Source organism: Rhamphochromis longiceps, linkage group LG5, assembly GCF_057381845.1.
Source record: "Rhamphochromis longiceps isolate RC_006_pf linkage group LG5, R_longiceps_female_GT1.1, whole genome shotgun sequence".
NCBI classification, from domain to species: domain Eukaryota; kingdom Metazoa; phylum Chordata; class Actinopteri; order Cichliformes; family Cichlidae; genus Rhamphochromis; species Rhamphochromis longiceps.
Window position 1 is genome coordinate 19,236,631 of NC_140561.1, and position 19,305 is coordinate 19,255,935.

Here is a 19,305-nt window from a genome sequence, read left to right on the forward strand (position 1 = left end):
CTACTGACTACATTCTTCTCTTTCCTCTTCCCTTCAGGTTTAATTTTAATGAGCATTCTGGCTGCTAACTTTAAATCTTAAGACTAACTTCACTTTTTTAATGCCAGCAAAAAAAAGTTGTTTCTTCATGTAGATGAAATGTTTGTCTGGTTTAAAAAAAATTTATTCAGCTTTTTTTTTTTTTTTTTTTTTTTTTTTTTTTTTTTTTTTTTTTTAAATGGAGATCATATTAATAGGTTTTTCAGATAAGCACAACATTTACGGGATGATTAAGGTAAATATCTTTCTAAGCACACTGGTTAGATAACAGCAAAGCTGTAAGATGACAGTAAACATTGGATGTTATTCATTCAGTATAAAGGGATAAAGTTCATATTTATCACAAATTAGAGCTTTCTTTGCCTCACTGTGAATCACAGATTGTCAGTTCTCAAATGGAAATCAATGACCTTGCCAGCATCAATAGCACTCATTTCGAGATAAATTAAGAACGATGATGTATTCTGACTGGTCTGCAACAGAATAAAATTAAAGACCATGACACAACGGTCAGGTCGGCAACCTGCGGCTCCGGAGCGCATGCCGCTCTTTAATCCTTTTAGTGCGGCTCCGCGTGGTTTGGGAAAATAAATTATTTTTTTAATTAGCTGAAGTGTATTTTATTTATGTTAGTTTTTTTTTAACTTGTAGTTCTAAATTGGAAGATTACTGTGATATTGAAATATAAATATAAAATTATATTCTATTAGTTTTTGATCGCTCAAAATAAGCGTCACACTTGCGGAAGCCGATATACCCGCCGAAACGCCGTGCATTTATCGAGACTTTCAACCCCAGGTAGGCTAATTATCGATCTTCGGATCTACATTATGTCAGCAGCTGTTCTCCACCGTGAACTATGTTCAAAACAAACGCCGCTCACGCCTCACAGATGACAGCTTACAGTCCTGTGTAAAGATGAAAGTGACTTCGTACAACTCCGATTTGCAGACGCTGTGCGCAGAGGTTCAGGAGCAGAAGTCCTATTGTAAACATATCACGGCAGACCCGACGATGTTTGCATGAAAACGCTTTTCAGCATCTCTTTATTGACCACTTTTCACACACGGTTGCTGTACGCATACAGCCGGTGTTAAAGCTCACAGCCCGACACATACCAACACAACAGCAGAGATAGCACAGACGTTAAGGCGGCGAGGCGTGATCGCGGGTGCCGCTCAGGCGCGTCCGCCTCCCGGCCACGCCCCGCCACACACATTAACCAGGTAAAATACATATTTAGGCAGACTTTTGCAAATATCTATTTTTCATCTTTTAGCAGCATAGTGCTTTTTTTCCAATTATTTTTTTAAAAGTCAGGTCAAGGCTCCAAAAGCCCAAAGGTGATATAAGGGTGGCGGCTCACAACAGTTTTTGTTTGCTACATGGATCATTTTAGTTCAGCTGGGTGTCTTTCCTTTGGTTATATTTCTTTAAGAGTTCAAAATGTGTTAATTACATAAATAAAATGCAATTCTCTCTGTAGCACTTCATGGATTTAAGCAACACACCTTAGTTGTTCACACAAAGCATAAAGGTAAAAAAAAACAAAAAACAACAAAAAAAAACAAACCCCTCAATATATACAGTGTTATCTTCATTTTAGATGTCAAAAAGTATTTGCGGCTCCCAGTGATTTCTTTTGCGTGGAAATCGCGTCCAAATGGCTCTTTGGGTGTTAAAGGTTGCTGACCCCTGGTCTAGATGAACCTTTGTGTTCCTGTGTAGTTTATACATTAAAAGAGTCCATTTTGCTCAAATCCTCCATTGAACGGACAGCTTAGACTGTGGTACCCAAGGTTTATTGTTCAATTTATTAAAAACATACATCCCACCAATATAAAATACAAAGAGTGAACATACAGTATAAACCGGATTACATTTGAGAAGAATGAAACAAAAACAAAAAAAAAATCTGAAGGCCCCAAGGGTATGCAACTGAAAAGTTTCCTACCAGAAAAAGTTCTGTACTGTGACAATGGTGATTAATAATAAAAATATTCTAACATGTAACATCACGATCAAAAAGCTCTAAATAAATAACATATCAAAGCTTTTTCAGCTATGATTGAGACTAAGGGAAGCCTTTTCTGATGTATCACTGTATCGCTAATTGTACTTCTATCAAAGCAAAAATCCCCCAGCAGCATGGTGTTGGACTTCACTCGCTTGTTTGTCTGTATACCTAAATATCTAGTTACTTTAACCAAGTAAAAGCAGCTGGCCTTGTGATAGTTGAATGTTCAGATGCACGCTAATCATAGTGAGATGTGGAGCCCTGCGTCAGGCTGGCAACCTGTCCAGGTGTACCCTGCCTCTCGCCCTATGGTAGCTGAGATGGGCTACAGCTAGCATAGTACGATTGATTGATTGATTGATTGATTGAGAAAATTAAGTGATTTCAATATGCCTGACGCTTGCAGAGAGGGGAAAAAAAAAAAATCAGAGTAATTACATAACAAAGGGACGGCTATTAGGGAGTACTGACACTAATGGACAGTATTTTCATCCTTGAGAGAAGACAAGGCTTTTGTTGTTGTATGGAGATAAGGTAAATTCTTAGCAAGCACATAATTGTTCAACTTCTGTTTAATTTTTTCTCTTTAATTTACTATTGAAATTAAATCAAAGTGTAAAACCTAAACTGTAATATCTGTGCTTTCTGACATCTTAGCAGTGCAGATATTTAGACTGTTTCTTGCACGTTGTGACTGTTTGGCTGCATGCAGTCTGGTACTCCCCGTAGTTAAAGAGTACTATTAAGTGCCACATAAATTATAATAGATTGTGGATACACCTCCTGCACATAATATGCTGCTCACGCTGCACATAATGACCACAGTCAATGATTCAATTTAACAGAGGCCAGCCTTCCAGTAATATCATCAGTCATAAACAAGATACATCAGATATGTTTAAACTATATAATGAAAATAAGTATGCGAAAATTTTGCATTTTTAAGTTATTAACTGTTAACATAAGGCAGTATTCAATATATAAATATGCATGAATGCGCATACTCTATTACACACTTTTGCATCACTATAAAATCTGGCAAAGCTAAAATTATAATCTACGTATAAGCTGAGAATATGAAAAGGGGTTTTAAGGTGTAAGGAAGTGACAGTAAAATTGTAAGGTACTCTATGACTCAGTGTCCTCCTCCTCTTCATAACAGCGGTTCTTCTTGATTATATCCTCTGCACTCAGATCCTCTGCATCACTTCCTTCTTTGTCCTCTTCCCAGAAGCCCACATCCTGGGAGGTGCGGTTCTGGTTTGGCTTTGATGGTGGAGAAAGGTTGATTGGCATCTCAGGAGATAAGCTTCTCAAAGAGCCCTCATCCCCAGCCGCCTTGTCTCCTTTTGTATTTCTTTTTACTCCCTCATCTCTTTCTTTCTTTTTCTCAACCTGACTCGCCACGTCCCCCTCAGAGATGGTCTCTTTATCTTCACTTTGCATCTGAGACATCTTCTCTTTCTTTTTCTGCTTTTTCTCCTGCTGGACTTCTGGCTTATTTTCCTTGGTTGATTCTTCAGAAGATGTTTTTTCCTCAAAAGATGCTCTCCAATCCTGCAGAGATTTGAGATTACGACGAGGCTCGCGAGGACCTGTGGGGTTTGTGGACTTGGGTTTGGCTGCTATTGTAAAAGGCCGAATCCGCTCCTTAAGAGAAGTGCTCCTCCTCAGGCTCTTCAATTCAGCACGCTCTGAGCTCTGGAAAGTTGAAGGCGCTTCATCATCTGGAGGCCACTTGGCTCTCCAGGGTCGGCTTGAACCAATGTCCTCTGTGACTGGACTAAGGGATTCTGTCCCGGTGTGCTGCTCACCCGTCCGGGGAGGCCAGTCGATCTTCAGTTTGCGTTTCTCAGTTGGCTTTTCTGACTGAGCTTTCTCATCAGAGATCACATTTGTCTGCTTGCGACTCTGCTTTTCCAGTAAGGCGGTCAGATCTGTAACCTTAACATGTGGAGACGTTTCCACATCTGGGACAGGCTGCATGTCTGAGGCACTCTCAGCTGGACGATTCACTGTTGCAGTTTTCTCTTCTTCTTTTTGCTTCACCGCTTCAACATCTTCATCTCCGTCAACTCGCGGCTCCCACATCTCCTTATGAGGCCGATGACCAAAGCCTTCATCATAGTTGCCTTTGGCTTTGAAGAGCTGGTTAAAATGGGCCTTGCAGTAGATGTTTCCATGCAGAGAAGCATAATTTGCAAGACTATAAAACAGACAGGAATATTTACATGAGAGGAGATTATGATATAGAAGTGGAAGCATCTGGTGTGAATGCTTACCTAAGCTTTGTGCTGCAATGAATACAGCGGAAGCAGCTTTTGTGGTAGACATGCTGATGGGCCACAAGTCTCTCCAGTGGATACACTTGCTTTGTACAAGCGATGCACGTCTCCTTCTCTGGTGGGCGAAACTTCTAAAAACATAAATAGTGTCAGCTTTATTGACAATTAACACTGGCTGATTTTTTTTTTTTTTAAGTTAATGATATGTGCATGTCTACTGTTCACTGTGATGACTCACCCGTGGTGATTTTGGTTGCTCCGTGCTGTCCCCTAAAACAGACAGAACATAAACGAGCTCAGTTGCTGCTCAATTATTAAGACTGGTAAAGCAGACTAGTAGCACAATATGCACAGTAAAAATGAAATTTGCACATGACTGTATTCTCCAAGTATCCTTTAAGACCAACCATTGCATTCAGGCACAGGCGTTACTTTCTCATTTTCAGATGCAGATGCTTTTGGAGCAGACTGTGGGGCCGAAACCTGGAGGAAAAAGAGAGAAACATTGATTGTTATATAATAAACAATGAGATGTTCACCTGTTTCTGGTACAGAAAGGTAAACATCTCAGAGAAGCATGAGTTACAAAAGCAAGGTAGAACAAATGGTCTGTGCTGAATGATAAAATTCATTTTCTGTGTGGGAAAGATTAGTTGAGTTGCTGGCAATAACAGCACCTGGATGTATTTATGCATGTAAACATGGCCACGATGACCTGCTGAAGTACAAACTGAGCAGAGACTGGAGAAATGTTGCATGGTCTCTATTTCTGCTGCAGCATTCAGATGGTGGGGTAAACAACATAAAAGCATGGATCAAGCCTGCCTTGTATAAACAGCTCAGGCTGCTGGTGGTGGTGTAATGTTGTGGGGGATATTTTCTTGGGAAACCTTGGGCTCCTTAGTACTAAGGGAGCATCATTAAAACACCACAGCACCTGAGTAGTGTTACTAACAATGGCCATGCCTTTATAACCACAGTGTACCCATCTTCTGACGGCTGCAGTATAACACTCCATGTAACAAAACTCAATCTCAAACTGGTTTCTTGAACATGACAATGAGCTCATATATCCACACAGTTAATATCCATTAACTGTGTGATCCTGTCGCGCCAACATGGACCAAAAATCTCGGAGGAACTTTTCCAGCAGCTTGTTGTCACTAACAAATAATGCAGCTCTGAAAGCGAAAGGAGCTCGAACTCAGTACGGGTAAGATGTAACTAACATATGTAATGAATAATGTTGGACTTTGATTGTTGTTTTGATCACTTTGAATCATGTTCATTAAAATTCTCTTAAAATCTCCAAAATACGAGGTAATCTTTTAATTACTGGGATTTTCACTGTTTTTGTTGTGAACCTCTTTATTACATGAACTCACAGAATGTGTCTGTTCTTGTTTAGCAACAGCAAACTGGTACTTGGCCATCTTTTCCTTCAGAGATGATGATCGCCTCAGCACAGGGCGACCTGAAGCAGAAGAGAGGATCAAATTAAGTGCCTTGCCTGACGTTGTTTTGCATTAAACCCAAATCTTTCTGCATTTCATTAATGCTACTGATATTTGCTTACTGCTTGGCTGCTCCACGTCATCTGATGAAGTACTACGAAGTGCTTCTCTGCCACCCTGGAAGAATAAAACAACTGATGGGTTCCGAAGATCAGTTTATGAAGGTGAAGTTATGAACTTTTAAGCATAAATTTGTTTTCTGCTCCTCCCCTGCCTTTAATTGTGGCCTAAATCAGTTCATTTATCTTTTTATTCATAGCATTGTCACTGGCAAGTGATCAAAAGTCACACTGCCTGTAGGACTGGATCAAACCCAAACAAGCTGCAAGTTTTGAGCAGCAGATATTGAACTCAGCAGTAAAAAATGCACAAAATCAAGCTCATGTGCTTTTCAGGCATCCAGTGAATACCTGGCAGTAACCAGAGCGGTATCTGCAGAGACAGCCATGCAGCATGTGGTTAAAAAGAACCAAACACACGTTTGCACGTGGGCAAAGAACCAAAATTATTCCACTCTACTAAAGAGTGAGCTCTGTGCGTTGGTCTGCCAATATGCCTGTTTTACTCAAACAAATGAGAAAACCACACAGTTTCTCGCACCACCTATCCTTTACACACATGAGCTGGTTTGGACCAATTAAAATAGCCCATTTCTACAGACTGCTTCACTGGAACTTTGGAGTCCTGTTGTCTCGCAGACCGCCCCTGCCATGCAAATCAAACACCGACTAGAACATTAAAATATTGAAAGCTGCAGCCAGACAGGGGCAAAGGGTGCACTGCACTATATTTGATTATAAGGTTATATAACCATTTCAGTTATAAAGGCTCCAGTCTAATTTTTAAATGTTAGTAATGTAAATTTCACTTCTTCTTTACTAGCAGTGAAAAACACTACGACTTAGTTCATTTTATTTTATAGGTTGTTTCATGACTGCAGTACATGGTGTATACAGAGCTGCACAACAAAATACAATAAAAAAAATTAAATATGATTCCCAGGACTGGGAAAATCCCAGTAGAGCAGGGTACACACTGCAGCTAATAAAACGTGAGATAAAGACAACTGCTCCTCAGAAGGGATCCTGTGAGGAATGAGACGGCCCCAGGTCAGGAATGCTTCTGCATTCCTCTGTTACAGAAGATAAAGAGTGGCATACTTGTTGTTTTGGGCTGAATGAATGAAAGATAGAGATGAGTGGGTGGTGCTGAGGAGAACAAGGGTAAATTCACACGGACAAGCGCTCCTTCAGAAAACAGAAGAAACTGGGTAAAAATGGGTAATGCATTTAAAACAATCTAAATATGAAGGATGTTGAAAATCTGCAGAAACTACACTAAGCACTGAGTACTTCTGCACGTACAGGATGGTCACAGGTTTTTATCAATCATTAATATGTGACTCAGAGCTTCTTATCTCTGTTTATGAACTACGAGTCACTAGTATACTGTTGGACAGAGATTGTAGCAGCAAAGCAATTAGCATGTAAGATTGTTTTAAATGTACTAATTAACTATGGTCACAAAGGCAACATGGAGCTCACTACATGTGGGAAACATTGTGCCATCAGTCTTTTTTCTAATATTGCACAAGACTGGTCTGACTCAGCATTATGGTTACAATTATTTTACCCAAAAGTACAAAATCCTTACCCTCAGATCCTCATGTTGAAGATCCAGTGACCACAGCTACAGGGATATCAAAAGCAAAATATTTTACCTTTTCTGTGGGCTTTTCTCCTTTCTCAAACTTCATCTTTAGGTTGTTCAAAGGCACTCTGGGCTTTTCATAAGAGGCACACGGGCTGGTTGGAACGTGCTGTTCAAGCTTTTCATTCATCATCTCTTCCTTCTCCAACCCTCTCTGGTCTTCAATCTCTGGAGCTGCTGAGGCCTGCTGAACACTATTGGCTGCGTGTTGACCTCCCTGATCTGTCAGTGGGCCAGGACTCTTTACCGGAGGCTCAGTAACGGAAGGAGGCCTGTTCAAGGTACGAGGCCTGTGGCGTGAGATGGGCTGGTGTGGAGGTGGAACCGAAGACGGCTTGTCCTGATCACCGGTTCCTCCTTGCTCCCAGCGCTTCTTCAGAACACTGAGGTTGCCAGATCGCAGGGCTACTGTTCCGCTCTCAAAAGACTGCAAGAAAGAAAAGAAAATTTTATGTTGAGCATGTTATGCTTACCATAAAATCACTGTGTATAAGCTAAACTATACACGCATGCACTATTAGGACATACAGCTTTATCCACAGTCCCGTATAATGGAATATAGGAAATGCCTGAATCTGAACTTGGCTTCACCCAAGGATTAGGTGAACAGCTGTTCAAAGTTGGTCCAGGAAATAAATATTATGCTGTAGCTGCTGAATTTTAACAGCTGGCTCAAGATGGAGATATCTGAGACAGATCCTTCAGTTGCATTCCTTTCCACATGACAATTTCTACCTTACCCGAAGACACTGACAGCAACTCTTTTCACTACTTATCTGCTGCCACCAGTGACAGGAAGACAGCAGCAAGCAGCATGGCACAATAATAGAAGGCATGAACTTCCTTAATTATGAAAGTGTTGGAAAAAAAGAGGATGTGAGAATGGTAAGATATCAACTTGTAACATGAACTTTTCTATCAAAGCTTCCTGTGTGAACATTTAAACAAGTTATGCTATTACTAAATTAAATTTAACTTAATTAAATCTCCTTGAATATAAGAAAGCAAAGTAGAGATTACAAGTGAATGAAAACCAAACCCAAAAAAAGAGCGCCAAAACCCCATCCACTACTAGACACCACTACCTCGGCCATAGTGAATAAAATGAATCTGGTACATCTGAAAAAGAGTTGAATTAACATTCGGACAGACAAAAGAAGAAATCTGTAAAAAAAAAAAAAAAAAAAAAAAAAAAAAAAGCAAGGACAAAATAACAAAAGGCACAATGACAGTCTTTGTCAGGCAAGACCACAAGGAATATAAATAACTGAAAAGTAGTGGAGCTGGCCCTTGATTTTCAAGCCAAAAGGAAGAAAGTAAACCTTGAATGCGATGAAATGGCCGAACGAGGTGTAACCACAACTAGACAGCAAAAGATGTGGGAGTCCTTTGATTGGTCCTCTACAGGTCACAGTGCAGACAGATAGTGGGAGGCAGAGCCCTCCCGGATGCTAGCAGCAAGACAAGATCTACTTGTAAGAGCTAGTCCAGCCCCTTTAACAGCAGGAAAGTGAAAGAGAGAGAGTCAGAATACCCAGGAAACCAGAGCAGGAAATGATTCAAACAGGGAAAAGTTAACTCTTTGTTAACTTTGACGACTTGGACAGCCTTTCAATCCCAAACGATTTATCAAGATAATGTGACTGAAAACCGTATCTATGGGATTTATGATACCAGCCAAATAATACAAGTCTTAGGACAAAGACAAAATTTAAAAACATGGACACAGCCATTCAAATAAATAGTTATTAGAAAACAGCAATGGTTGTACAAGAATTAATCGTCAACAAATTCTTAGTAAAAAATGAAAATAGCTTAACAATGAATTGTGATGTTGTGGTGGAACATTTTTGTCATACTTTTCATATCATACTGGAGACTGTGTACATTTTTAGGAGTTTTGAGATTCATCGGTAGTACTCAGTGGAGACTTAATGGAAAATTCGTTTTGTTTTGGTTTTTTTTGTTTTTTGTTTTTTGTTTTTTTTAAACACAGGCAGTAATTATATACTGCTGAACAGGTTTTTTTTAAATGTTACGCTTGACATGTAATAATTTACATCAGTCTGAACATTGACACCCTATTTATACTATATTTATACTATAAATATAAATACTATAAATATAATAAATATCACAACATTAAATGTCATGATTCAAACTGGAACTCACTCATACTCGTAGACTCACTGGATTAAAATAGTTTTTTTATTTCCCCTCTGCCATGATGAATCACAGTATCAGAGCTCCACAAATTAAAGGGTTTTTTATGGCTGCTGTGGATGAACTTCAACCAGGTTCAAGCTACTCAGAGCTGCCTTGGCTAATTATCCAGCTGCTCTGGAACTGGAACTACACTTCAAAAGTTCAGATTAAAGATTCATGTTTTGTTAAACCTGCTTTCTCCCATCAGAACACTGTCAGAAGAACCACATCACAGAGTATTACACCGTTGCCTTGATGGCCACTGATTTCTGAATTTAAAGGTACTTGCCGAATATTTTGCACTAATTATAGCATAGTATTAAACTAGCTGAGACTGCAAGACCCTATATCCAGTGCATTTCTTTTTTCTTCCCTAGTTTTTCCTGCTTAAGCTACAAGGACTGTGTAGAGTTATCAGAACAACTGAATTTGACTCACTTCATCAATATTTTGTAAACAGCTACACCATCAGATACCACAAAGACCCTTTTGACAGGCTTTGTTTGCAGATTCCCTGGTTGCAGGAGGAAAATACATGTTGGATAGATGATCCTGCCAAGCAATAATCCCCCTCACACAAAAAATTACAACATATAAAATATAATAATAAGTTGCTCTTATACTGAATTGTTACATCACATAAAAGGATAAAAACTGTGAGGAAAAAAATTGATTTCTCAGTTTCTTATTGTAACCATTTGTTGTTGAATCTGTGAATATTAACATAATATCACATCGTTTACTCTTTGCAGTTTAATCGTTTGGTCCCTCATAACTATGCAACAAAATTGTTATCAATTTTTAATGTAATTTATCTGACAGATTATTCATTTCCCCCTTCCCCCACCTCACACACACACACACACACACACAGCCAGATGGCGTTTTTACGCTGCTCATTCAAACTTGTCTCAGACACACGTGGAGATGACTATTATCCTCTGATACTGTAACTAGACCTTTGTGGTACATGAGCTGTACACCTACCTCATAGACATACAAGTAAACCAGAATGATTCAGTCTAAAGCATGAGTTAGAGAAAACAGTGGTTAATCCAACTATTTACACTAGCAGTGTTTCATTACAGTTATGTTACAACAAAATAACACAGGGTAGTGTCTGTCTAATGCAGTCACATCATGTTTCTATGGGAGAGGAAGAAAGGCTGATGTCATCCTCATTACCAGTCATATCATTAAACACAGAAAAAAGAAGCTAACTACCCTTACTGGTAAACAATAACGATATTATACACAACCATGGCTACAATACCTCATATTTCTTCATGGTATTAGCTGGTGGGTTATTGGTTTAATCCCAGTCCAGGTTTTTGCCAGTCTTTCTGACAAGGCAGCTAACCTACAGTTGGAAACATTGCACGGGGATTACACTAAAGTAGGATTATGGGCTTGATAGCCTGCCCATCGCAACAAGTGGCCAATGAGATGTAAGCCAGGACAAGACATTTGGCCCAGACAGTGTGTTGGCATGGTGAGTGTGTGTGTTTGCATGTGCACTCTTCATACTGTAATTAGTTGAACACCATTACTAGGGGATGCTGAGCAAATGAAGCAAGACGTGCTGCATAGAAAAACATCATTTAATCATGCCGTTCATTATGACAGGATTATCAGAATGCTGTAAACAAGACGTGATGATCTTTATGTGAGAACTCTTTCTATTTTTTCATGTATTAAATTCAGGAACAGCTGCACAAAACTATTTAACTCATGGTAAAATAGAAATTACTCTAAACTGATGTCACTGGAAAATGAAATGTTGCTACTATCCATCTGTTCAGAGAAGTACTTACTCCTTTTTTCTTTTCTGCACTCAAATCTTCAGCAGCTTTCTGGTACCTGAGAGAGAAAGAAACAACACTGACATCTAGTGATTCAAAACAATAACAAGCAGATACACATAATTTTCTAAAAGGCCCATTTGTTCCTTCAAGAACCTTGAAAAAAATGTAAACTCAATAAGTGATAGACTTGAATTTAATTTAATGTTGTTTTTTTTTGTCTGATTTTGTTGTGTTTATATAAAGTTTTAATTTAGTTTATTTTATATTTTTATACCTTTAACAGAAAATATATAGTATTTTTTGTCATTTTTTAGCACTGTGTAACACAAACAATAAATCATAAAATATTAAGAGGTCTTATCCATACATCATCAACTAGTTGGTAAGTGCTTTAGATCACTGATCACTAGTCTTTAACTGCAAAAATGTTTAACATGTAATGCACTCCGCGACAATTAAAGTTTGACTTGAATAGTAGGGGCGATCGTGGCTCAAGAGGCTCTAAGAAATGTTTTCAGGACCTTGTTGAATCTAGGCCATGATGAATTAAGGCAGTTTTAAAAGCAAAATGGGTCTAAACCAATGCTAGCAAGGTATAACTTGCTAGCATTGGTTTAGACCCAATGCTAGCAAGGGGCGATCGTGGCTCAAGAGTTGGGAGTTCGCCTTGTAATCGGAAGGTTGCCGGTTTGCGCCCCAGCTCCGACAGTCTCGATTGTTGTGTCCTTGGGCAAGACACTTCACCCGTTGCCTACTGGTGGTGGTCAGAGGGCCCGGTGGCGCCAGTGTCCAGCAGCCCCAGGGTGGCTGTGGCTACAATGTAGCTTGCCATCACCAGTGTGTGAATGTGTGTGTGAATGGGTGGGTGACTGGATGTGTAAAGTGCTTTGGGGTCCTTAGGGACTAGTAAAGCGCTATACAAATACAGGCCATTTACCATTTAAAACTTAATTAAAACTCAAATATAAGTCATTTTAGTCCCAATTATTTTTGATGTATTACACACAAAATACTGAAATTGTGACTGAGATCAAGAGACCACAAGAGCAAATCACATGGGTCTGTAGTGGGCTGTCGTCTACGTGGATTCAGTTTTCAGTACATAAGTGTATATTTAAGCTTTTACTATTAGGGTCATTTTAAAAGTACAAGCAAATATTACTGACAACACAGTGTTACTCACTTGGAGAAGCGCTCTGCAATGGCATTGGTTTTCCCTCGGGTGGTGACCAGAGACAGCTCCTTCGCAGTGATACGCATGGACTGTGCCGCCCAGTTCCTTCGACTGAATGGATTACTTTCCATGTCGGCCAATTACCCAAATACCTAAAAGAAACAAAACACAAATACTCCTAATGTAAGAAATGTGTATTAGAATACAGACTGCATTTCTTAGCTTCTGACACTAATACTCAAACAATTTCAGGCATCTCAACACTACAGTTCATGTATCTGTTTGACGCAATGGCAATATGGTCCCTTGTGCATATAGTTAAGGGATGTCTTTAGTGGGCAACTGACTATTCTGCTGCACTGATTTACTGATGTTTCTGTTGTCTCCTATTTTCTCCATCTTCGGGGAAAAGTCACAAATACAGGGAGTGCAGAATTATTAGGCAAATGAGTATTTTGTCCACATCATCCTCTTCATGCATGTTGTCTTACTCCAAGCTGTATAGGCTCGAAAGCCTACTACCAATTAAGCATATTAGGTGATGTGCATCTCTGTAATGAGAAGGGGTGTGGTCTAATGACATCAACACCCTATATCAGGTGTGCATAATTATTAGGCAACGTCCTTTCCTTTGGCAAAATGGGTCAAAAGAAGGACTTGACAGGCTCAGAAAAGTCAAAAATAGTGAGATATCTTGCAGAGGGATGCAGCAGTCTCAAAATTGCAAAGCTTCTGAAGCGTGATCATCGAACAATCAAGCGTTTCATTCAAAATAGTCACCAGGGTCGCAAGAAGCGTGTGGAAAAACCAAGGCGCAAAATAACTGCCCGTGAACTGAGAAAAGTCAAGCGTGCAGCTGCCAAGATGCCACTTGCCACCAGTTTGGCCATATTTCAGAGCTGCAACATCACTGGAGTGCCCAAAAGCACAAGGTGTGCAATACTCAGAGACATGGCCAAGGTAAGAAAGGCTGAAAGACGACCACCACTGAACAAGACACACAAGCTGAAACGTCAAGACTGGGCCAAGAAATATCTCAAGACTGGTTTTTCTAAGGTTTTATGGACTGATGAAATGAGAGTGAGTCTTGATGGGCCAGATGGATGGGCCCATGGCTGGATGGTAAAGGGCAGAGAGCTCCAGTCCGACTCAGACGCCAGCAAGGTGGAGGTGGAGTACTGGTTTGGGCTGGTATCATCAAAGATGAGCTTCTGGGGCCTTTTCGGGTTGAGGATGGAGTCAAGCTCAACTCCCAGTCCTACTGCCAGTTTCTGGAAGACACCTTCTTCAAGCAGTGGTACAGGAAGAAGTCTGCATCCTTCAAGAAAAACATGATTTTCATGCAGGACAATGCTCCATCACACGCGTCCAAGTACTCCACAGCGTGGCTGGCAAGAAAGGGTATAAAAGAAGAAAAACTAATGACATGGCCTCCTTGTTCACCTGATCTGAACCCCATTGAGAACCTGTGGTCCATCATCAAATGTGAGATTTACAAGGAGGGAAAACAGTACACCTCTCTGAACAGTGTCTGGGAGGCTGTGGTTGCTGCTGCACGCAATGTTGATGGTGAACAGATCAAAACACTGACAGAATCCATGGATGGCAGGCTTTTGAGTGTCCTTGCAAAGAAAGGTGGCTATATTGGTCGCTGATTTGTTTTTGTTTTGTTTTTGAATGTCAGAAATGTATATTTGTGAATGTGGAGATGTTATATTGGTTTCACTGGTAAAAATAAATAATTGTAATGGGTATATATTTGTTTTTTGTTAAGTAGCCTAATAATTATGCACAGTAATAGTCACCTGCACACACAGATATCCCCCTAAAATAGCTACAACTAAAAACTACTTCCAAAAACATTCAGCTTTGATATTAATGAGTTTTTTGGGTTCATTGAGAACATGGTTGTTGTTCAATAATAAAATTATTCCTCAAAAATACAACTTGCCTAATAATTCTGCACTCCCTGTAAGAAAAAGTATTTTTTTTTTTAAACAGCAAGGCCAGTCCTCTAGTTGCCTCTATTAGACACTTGAATGAAGAATTCTTGCTTTTCATGGAAATAAAGTGACAGACTCCCTCTTCCAATCTGCATTTGCTATCAGTCCACCAAGTTATCTGACAGCAACACCACTTTCTTGGCATATACAACCTCTTGAGAAGATTTATGCCAGAGTGAAACTTTGCACTCGAAATACATGTGCAGGCCTATGACATGCACTCTGACAGATATCTGTTCTTGCTCCTGACATACATACGACGGAGAACAAGCACATGAAGTGTGGGATGCAAACACACAAGTCAACATGTTCAAACTTGCTCTCCAGCTTGTGCCACTTGATTGCAAGACAGCAACACAAACTGATAACAGCAGAGCGTGAGCCCATTGTCCTTACAAAACCAACATTCATAAAAAGGTCCAACAACCACATTCCCGGCAAACAGAAATGTCTTCTTTGTCATGAATAATGTCCTGACAAACCCATGCTTTATTGGTACAGTTTTCCAAGTCAGCAAGGATGGATTAGCTGAATGTTAGCCCATGAAACCCTGGTTTAGTGCTCAGACAGTAGGTTGTAAAGCCATAAATTGGAAATCACTGCACAGTCAGTAATCATTCATCTTCCTAGCTGGACCTTTTCACTCAGGCGTCCCTATTACATCATAATCATAATTGGGACAAGCATAGTGTAAGGACTTTGGACTGAATTTCGCCATAGGACTGACTACATAGATTACATAGTCCAATACAACTGGTGCTCATGAAATCACTTTTGGATAAACGTGATTAAACATGACTGCACATATTACATATTTATAAGATGTATTTCTAGTCAGTTATATATAATTAATTTCATTTAGTCTGAGGTTAGTGTTAGAGTTTTTAGGAGAGACACAGATTAACAACAGAATAACTTTTTATGAGGTTCTTACATCTGAGAGGCTACTCATTACTGCTACAATGTTTAAACCTGGCAGGAAAGTCAGTTTATCAATTGATTAATTGTATATTTTGCTGTAGCCAGTTACTTCTTCATTCAAATTTGATAGCTGTGCTGAAAAATGTACTATTCATCCTTTTAAACTGCAGATTCTTTTGCAGGTTATCCAGGGGCTGCAGTCCATACCTGCATGCACTGCGATTGAAAGGTAGGGACACACCCTAGACAAGCTACCAATCTGCCACAAGGATAATACAGGTCATTTCAGTTTAAAGTTGCCTATCCGCTCTTTTGCATATCCTTAAACACTACACGCCCGAAGAAACCAAAGAAAACACAAAGGACGTCTACGACTCAAAAGCAAACACAAATCCCTACTATTAGAAAGAGAGATTTTCTACTTGTACGTGTTCATTCACTCATCGACAGGCAGCAAAAATTGTACACTAATACAAAGGAAAGAATGAAATGCTTCATAGGTATGCAAAACAAATGCTCAGAATTCTGACTTCCTGTTTAGCAACCTTATATGGAAACCTGAAAGGGGAAAAAATTGCATTTACTGTTTAAGCACTTAATAAAACATAATGCAAGTCAGTTTAATGGCTTTTTAGTATGACAACAAATAATCTAATCTTTCAAAAACTGTCACTCTCTCATCTCTGGATTATATTATTAACTCTTAGCTGTCGTTTTCCAACTGATCCACAATTCTGACAGTTACTATTTGTGTTACTTGTGCAGGTTTTCAACAGGAACATCGACTGAATCAGAGGTAACTTGGATAATACATCTTAAACAAAGCCTGAAAAGAACTGAAGCTAAGATTTGGTGTGTGCGCTGTGATAAAAATACAGAAATTAGAATCTTTATAAATTTATCAAAAACCCGTTTATATACTGACCTTTATCCCTTATTTAAAGTAAAGTTCTCCGTGACAACAAGTAACCACAACACGGTAACAACTAAGGAGGAGTCCGCATTATTTGACACATTAATGAGCTATGATGCAACTATTCTTAAAACCAAAACCACAAAATCAGCTGTTCAGACGAAAATAACCGAGTCTAAAGTGAAGACTCAGCACAGAGGCGAGCAACAGACGCGACTTTAAGAACGGCAGCCCTGTTCAGGGGGCATCGCGTCTTTTTGAATTAAAAAAAAAAAACTTTCATTACAGGTGCAACAGTAAGATGGTGGTTATAACTGCGAGCTAATGTAGTTAGCCTATAGACCTGCACTTTAACAAAGATTTAAACGCTCAAAATTTTATTCAAAGTAAGTTTCACTTAAGTTTTACACGAAAGAGCTCAGTGACTACGCTTAAGAGTACAAGCTTAGCTGCTGGGCTGGTTTGGCATTTTCCCTGGAAGACAGCGAGGAGGAGGAAGAAGTATGTGCACGTGCTTGACAATAAAATTCTAAATCTCGACCTAAACAGTCACCGGCTGCCTCAGTGTTTTCAAAATAGGCGTTATTATTTTGATAGTAGCTACAACGTATATTAAACCCCGTTTTATGCTATTATTTTAGGTTTCGTCTTACCTGTGCGAACTTCCGTTGAGTCACTTCTTTTTTCTTTTTTTTTTTGTGAAACCTGTGCGACACCTGACACTGCTGCCGCCACTGCGTCACCGCCCGGTGTGGCTCGAGCAGAAAGGTGCAGTGGAAGTACGCGAGACAAACGTCACGTGATTTTATGCACCAATGACCTTAGGTGTTAAATTACTCCTACCTGGTATGTTTGCGTTTGTGCTTGCTTGCAGGGTGAGCTGTTGTTCCCATCTAGAAATTCCAGAGAAAGACCGTTTCTGGCGACGGGAAAGCTCAGGGAAGAAAAACATGAAGGAAATAGGTTTGGGTGGTTTCTGTGCTTTGTCTTTTGACAGTTTTCAGCAACTGTTCCTCAACTTGCTAACATAATAGCTTGATTGTTAGTGTAGTACTAGTGTTATAAAATGCAATGTTTCATCCACAGAATGCAGTAAAATGCTTAAAATAGAAAAAACAGAAGTGAGACATACCATCAGTAATCAAGGCTCCAAAGTCAAACATAGCATTGTGCCAGCTCAACAACATTACTAAAGCCACTATTTAAGACCTGCCTGTGGAAAATAGCCTATTAAATGTAATGGGTGTCAAAACAGGTTGTGTCAGGGAAGGGACATTGAATGTTTGCATGATATTTGCCTTCTAAATAAGAGCAGCTGGATGAGCTACAAGAAAGGAAGATCACAGCTTTAATTTTTATTTTCCACCATTTTGCTCAAGTGTATGAGTCCTTGAGCAAAGTACTATCTGTTCTCTGTGCCAAGGCTGTTACGGGGAACTGAACTCATCTCAAATGGGGCCAAGTGAAATATTTAAGTTAGTGGCGGTTTTTCAGTTGAATAATTTGTGTTCTCTACCAAAGAAATGCATATTTGCTCACTCTTCTACTAATGAGAGGAATTTTTAGTCAGTTTCGTTATCTAATGAGGATCTGTTGCTATTTTGAAAACATTTAAAAATAGATTGCTTGCAACTTAAAAGAAGTAACTGGTATCACATTTTCGTAGTGAAACTATTAGAATTATAATAACACACTTCAAAAAGGCTGAGACAGGAGCACACAAGCCTCTTTTCTTTTAAGAACATGGGGGACATATTTATTTAAGTTCTACTTGTTGTTGATTATGTTGTGTCTGTGTTTGGGTTATTTATATAAAGTTTTGATTATGTGTTTCTAAACTAAACATTCCCAGTTTAGCTTCACGATTTTTACAGTTTACTTGGTAGTTTGTTTGTTTGTTTTTTGTTTATTTGTTTGGTTAAGTCTCGGTCTCTCTGTTTGGTGTTGTCATCTTTTTGTTCCTGTTTTATTTTGTGTGCATGGTGTTTCCCATCTCCCTGATTTCCTCATGTGTCTGTTTAAAGTCTCAGTTTGTCTTAGTTCTCTGTTGTATCATACTGTAATACTATTGCCATGCCCGGGCTGCATTTCTGTTTGTTTTACCTGGACTTTGTTTTCTGCTGGTGTCTTTGTTTACATGCTATGCCTAAATAAAAGGTCAGACATTTTTTGTTCCCTCAACTTATTTGACAGTCTGCATTTTGGGTCCTTTATCCACACAGGTCTGATTTGCAGACAGAATGCACCGTGCATCACACCACCGCAAGTGCCAACAATTGATACATGGGCATCAGAACTTGACCAGACAGCAGTGGAAGAATGTGGCCTGGTCTGATGAATCAAGTGCTCTTCAATCACATGGATGGCTGAGTGTGTGTGTATTGCTTGCAGTATGGGAAGAATCAAGCAGGTTCAGCCAGTGTAATGCTTTGGGCAATGCTGGGAAACCTTGGGTCCTGATGTTACTTCGACTCGTATACCTACCTAAGCATTACTATAGGCCTGCCTGTTCTCATGAAAGCCCGCCTTTTCATGGGAACGGTATTCCCTGATGTCTGTGGCCTCTGTCAGTGTGATAACACAGCCTGCCACAAAGCAAAAATGGTTCAAGAATGGTTTACGGAGCACAACAACAGGTTTGAGGTGCTGACTTCAAATGTTGACCTCCAGTCCAGCATCTGTGTACAAACAGTTCCCATCCATGGAGGCCGCACCTCGC

The 19,305-nt window shown here is 39.6% G+C and overlaps 1 protein-coding gene across 2 annotated transcripts; it reads right to left on the bottom strand.

Moving 5' to 3' along the window:
* Nucleotides 1-2,399: 2,399 nt before the first annotated feature.
* On the bottom strand, nucleotides 2,400-17,352 carry LOC146669790 (LIM domain and actin-binding protein 1-like). 2 transcript variants are annotated; one of them, XM_085406366.1, is made up of 10 exons: nucleotides 17,240-17,352; nucleotides 12,759-12,901; nucleotides 11,585-11,630; nucleotides 7,576-7,992; nucleotides 5,918-5,972; nucleotides 5,727-5,815; nucleotides 4,749-4,824; nucleotides 4,580-4,611; nucleotides 4,339-4,469; nucleotides 2,400-4,262 (listed from the first exon to the last, which is right to left on the bottom strand). In XM_085406366.1, exons 2-10 carry the CDS (start codon nucleotides 12,878-12,880, stop codon nucleotides 3,185-3,187), a joined length of 2,046 nt encoding a protein of 681 aa, XP_085262492.1. In that variant the 5' UTR covers nucleotides 12,881-12,901; nucleotides 17,240-17,352; the 3' UTR covers nucleotides 2,400-3,184. The 2 variants fall into 2 exon arrangements, with proteins under 2 accessions (XP_085262492.1, XP_085262491.1); XM_085406365.1 differs by having other exon boundaries at nucleotides 4,339-4,472.
* Nucleotides 17,353-19,305: the final 1,953 nt, after the last annotated feature.